The sequence below is a fragment of the Ylistrum balloti genome, unplaced genomic scaffold (genome assembly GCF_031769215.1).
Source record: "Ylistrum balloti isolate Yb309-2 unplaced genomic scaffold, AGI_CSIRO_Ybal_v1 Utg369570, whole genome shotgun sequence".
NCBI classification, from domain to species: Eukaryota; Metazoa; Mollusca; class Bivalvia; order Pectinida; family Pectinidae; genus Ylistrum; species Ylistrum balloti.
Window position 1 is genome coordinate 516,424 of NW_026781866.1, and position 3,055 is coordinate 519,478.

The 3,055-nt window shown below is 44.9% G+C and overlaps 1 protein-coding gene across 1 annotated transcript; it reads right to left on the reverse strand.

Moving 5' to 3' along the window:
• Positions 1–273: 273 nt before the first annotated feature.
• LOC132563630 (uncharacterized protein K02A2.6-like) lies at positions 274–810 on the reverse strand. Its single transcript, XM_060228405.1, has one exon. The coding sequence runs from the start codon at positions 808–810 to the stop codon at positions 274–276; it is 537 nt and encodes a 178-aa protein (XP_060084388.1).
• Positions 811–3,055: the final 2,245 nt, after the last annotated feature.

Below are 3,055 nucleotides of genomic sequence, written 5' to 3' on the forward strand. Positions count from 1 at the left end.
GGACCAACGATAGTAGGTGGAGGTTCTGCTGTCCTGAGCAGGTCTCTCCTGTTGCTCTTGTACTCCCTTCCGTTGGTGTCTGAATGATAAATGACCTGGGCTTAGTGTTTTTCCGACGTACCTGAGCGGGCTCCCAGTTTCTGTTAACTCGAACCGTTACAGACTCTCTTGGTCGAATCTGAGGAAATGACTTGGCTCGTTTATCGTGCTGATATTTCTGTCTATTATGACGTGATCGGAGTTGCTCAGATGCACTGTGGGCAACCTTGGGGGTCAATGAGTGGGTATCCTTGACATCAACTTCCTGCTCATCAATAGCTGTGCTGGCGAATAGTCCGTTCCTGCTAACGGAGTGTTCCTGTATTCCAGCACTGCAATATATGGGTCACTGTTGTCTTCCTCAGCTTTCCTGAGAAAATTCTTGATGGTTTGCACCATCCGTTCACTAAGACCGTTAGACTCGACGTCACTAGTTCTATGTCCCATTTCCTCTCTGAATGTTCTAGAACTGAATATCATGTTGTCAGACATGATGACCTCTGGGATGCCATGCCTTGCTAGTATCGACTTCAGCTGGGTGATAACGTTGCTAGCCGTTTTGTTCTCTAGCATGCAAATTTCAGGATATTTGGAGAAATAGTCTACTACTACAAGATAGTTTCTGTGACCAAACTGGGATAAGTCCATTCCCAGCTTCTGCCATGGCCAATCAGGTACTTTGTGAGGAATTAGAGGTTCCTTTATCTGCTTGGGCTTGAATCTGTTGCATGTGGAACATCGCGATACAAAATCCTCAATGTCCCAGGACATGTTTGGCCAATAGACGCTCGCGCGAGCACTTGACTTGCACTTTTCCATTCCGAGGTGACACTCGTGAATGGTTGCGAGCATTTCACGACGAAGTTGTTTAGGGATGATCAACTTCTCGCCATAGAACAGTAGTCCTTCAGCCTCAAATATCTCGTCTCTGATTGTCCATTATGGGCGTACTGACATGAGGCTCTCCGATTTCACTATTGGCCAACCCCTTTTCACAGTAGCGACTAAATCATGTAGCTCGCAGTCCTGTGGCATTAACAAGTTGGCCAAGCTTTGACGGGCTTACTGATAAGCTTGTTACCAATCCATGGACCATGACTTCCATCTCCTTGTTGAGCTCTGTGGTGTCCCCAGTGGTAGGGAGATAGGCTCTAGACAGCGTATCGGCTATAAACATATACTTTACAGGTACATATGTAGTGTTGATCTGATACCGTTGTAACCTTAGTAACATCCTTTGTAGTCTTGGTGAGGCTCTGGACAGAGGTTTCCTGGTGATTGTCTCTAGGGGCTTGTGATCAGAACTTGTCGCATGAGAACACAATAGCTAACGGTTCTTATTCTATTTGCGCATAGTTTTTCTCCGACGACGTGAGTGACCTTGACGCGTATGCGATTGGTTTCCCCTCCTGCATTAAGCACGCTCCAAGACCGTTTTGCGAAGAGTCGAAGAAACTGAGGACAGTTTTCGCTGTGAAGACGTCCTTGACTTTCAGTGCACGATCATGTGTCACATCCCAGGTCCAAGCGATGTCCTTTTGAGTAGTTCTCTCAAAGGGGAGGTAATTTCCGACATGTTCGGAATGTACTTAGACAAATAGTTCACCATACCAAACAGTCTTTGTAGAGCTGGTTTATCCCTGGGAGTAGGCATGAATACGATTGCCTCAATCTTGTCTGCGTCGGGTTTTAGCCCTTCTTGTGTAGTGACATTGCCCGTGTATTTGACCATGTCCACCTTGAATTGGATTTTTGACGGATTGAAATTAATGTTCTGTTCCCTTGCTCTCTCAATCACCTTGGTAATGATGTTGTCATGTTCTACAGAATCCTTAGCTGCGATTATCATATCGTCAGCAATCATCCTCACACCATGGATGTCTCCGAAGGTTCCTGGTTCTTCTTCTGAAATATTCGCCCGCTGAGGTTATACCAAAGGGCATACGTTTGAATCTGTACCTGCCAAATGGCGTATTGAAAGTACACAAATACGAAGATGGCTCGTCCAACGCGACCTGCCAGTACCCATCCTTTTCGTCATGGATCGAGAAAAACCTTCCTGTCGTGGAGTTCCGCAGAGATGTCCTCTGGGGTGGGGATTATGTAGTGTTCCCTTTTGATTGTCGTATTACGGTCTCTTGGGTCGAGACAAATCCTTAGGGATCTATTTTTCCTTTCCACAAGAACAATACTATAAACCCATTCGGTGGGTCTTTCAACCGCAGCGATGACGTCATCTGCTTCGAGTTTACGTAAAATCTCCTGCAGCCTTGACTGCAAACTGAAAAGTATCTTTCGGGGTGAGTGTATAAAAGGTTGAACACTTGGGTCAAGATCAGTATGGTACTAACCTTTGAACGTACCGATTCCTGTGAATACATCCTGATTATGGGCAATCAGTTTCAACTTGGTAAGTGTCCCACTTTGTCCCTTCTGAACTGTGTACATGTCCGATTTATTGTCTGTTTTTTCAACCAGTTATAGCTCCTTGCATGTTCGAAGTCTTAAAATCGGTGGCGACTTGACATCAGCTATATAGATCTCAATGTCTGTGTTTCTACACCTCAAAATAGTCTTCCCTGTAGGCTTGACTTTGTGTCCACCATAGGCCGACAACACTATATTTGTCCATTGAAGCTTAGGATTTCTGTTCAGCTTCTCGAAGCACGCTAACGGCATAACGTTAGCCTCCGCGCCGGTGTCGAGTTTGAATTGAATGTTTTGATTGTTTACCTTTAAACTTGTAAACCAGCCTGTTTTACAAGTGTCATTTGTCTGCCCAATCTGTAGTTCTCCTATAAATAGATCACTAAAATTATCAATGTCCTTCTCTGCTAAGGCATACATGGTTCCTATGCCCATTCCTCTTACCGTCGCGACACATATTCATGAAGTGATTGTTTAACCGCACTTATGGCACTGTTTACCAAACGCAGGACATTCATTATTAGGGTGTGACTTGCCACAGTTCCTACATTTCCATTTGCTCGTAGCAGCGTGTTGTTGTTTATGTTGT

What these genes read in the sequence shown, in the direction of transcription:
- LOC132563630 (XM_060228405.1), bottom strand. Translation starts at nt 810, where the DNA reads ATGTCCTGGGACATTGAGGATTTTGTATCGCGATGTTCCACATGCAAC.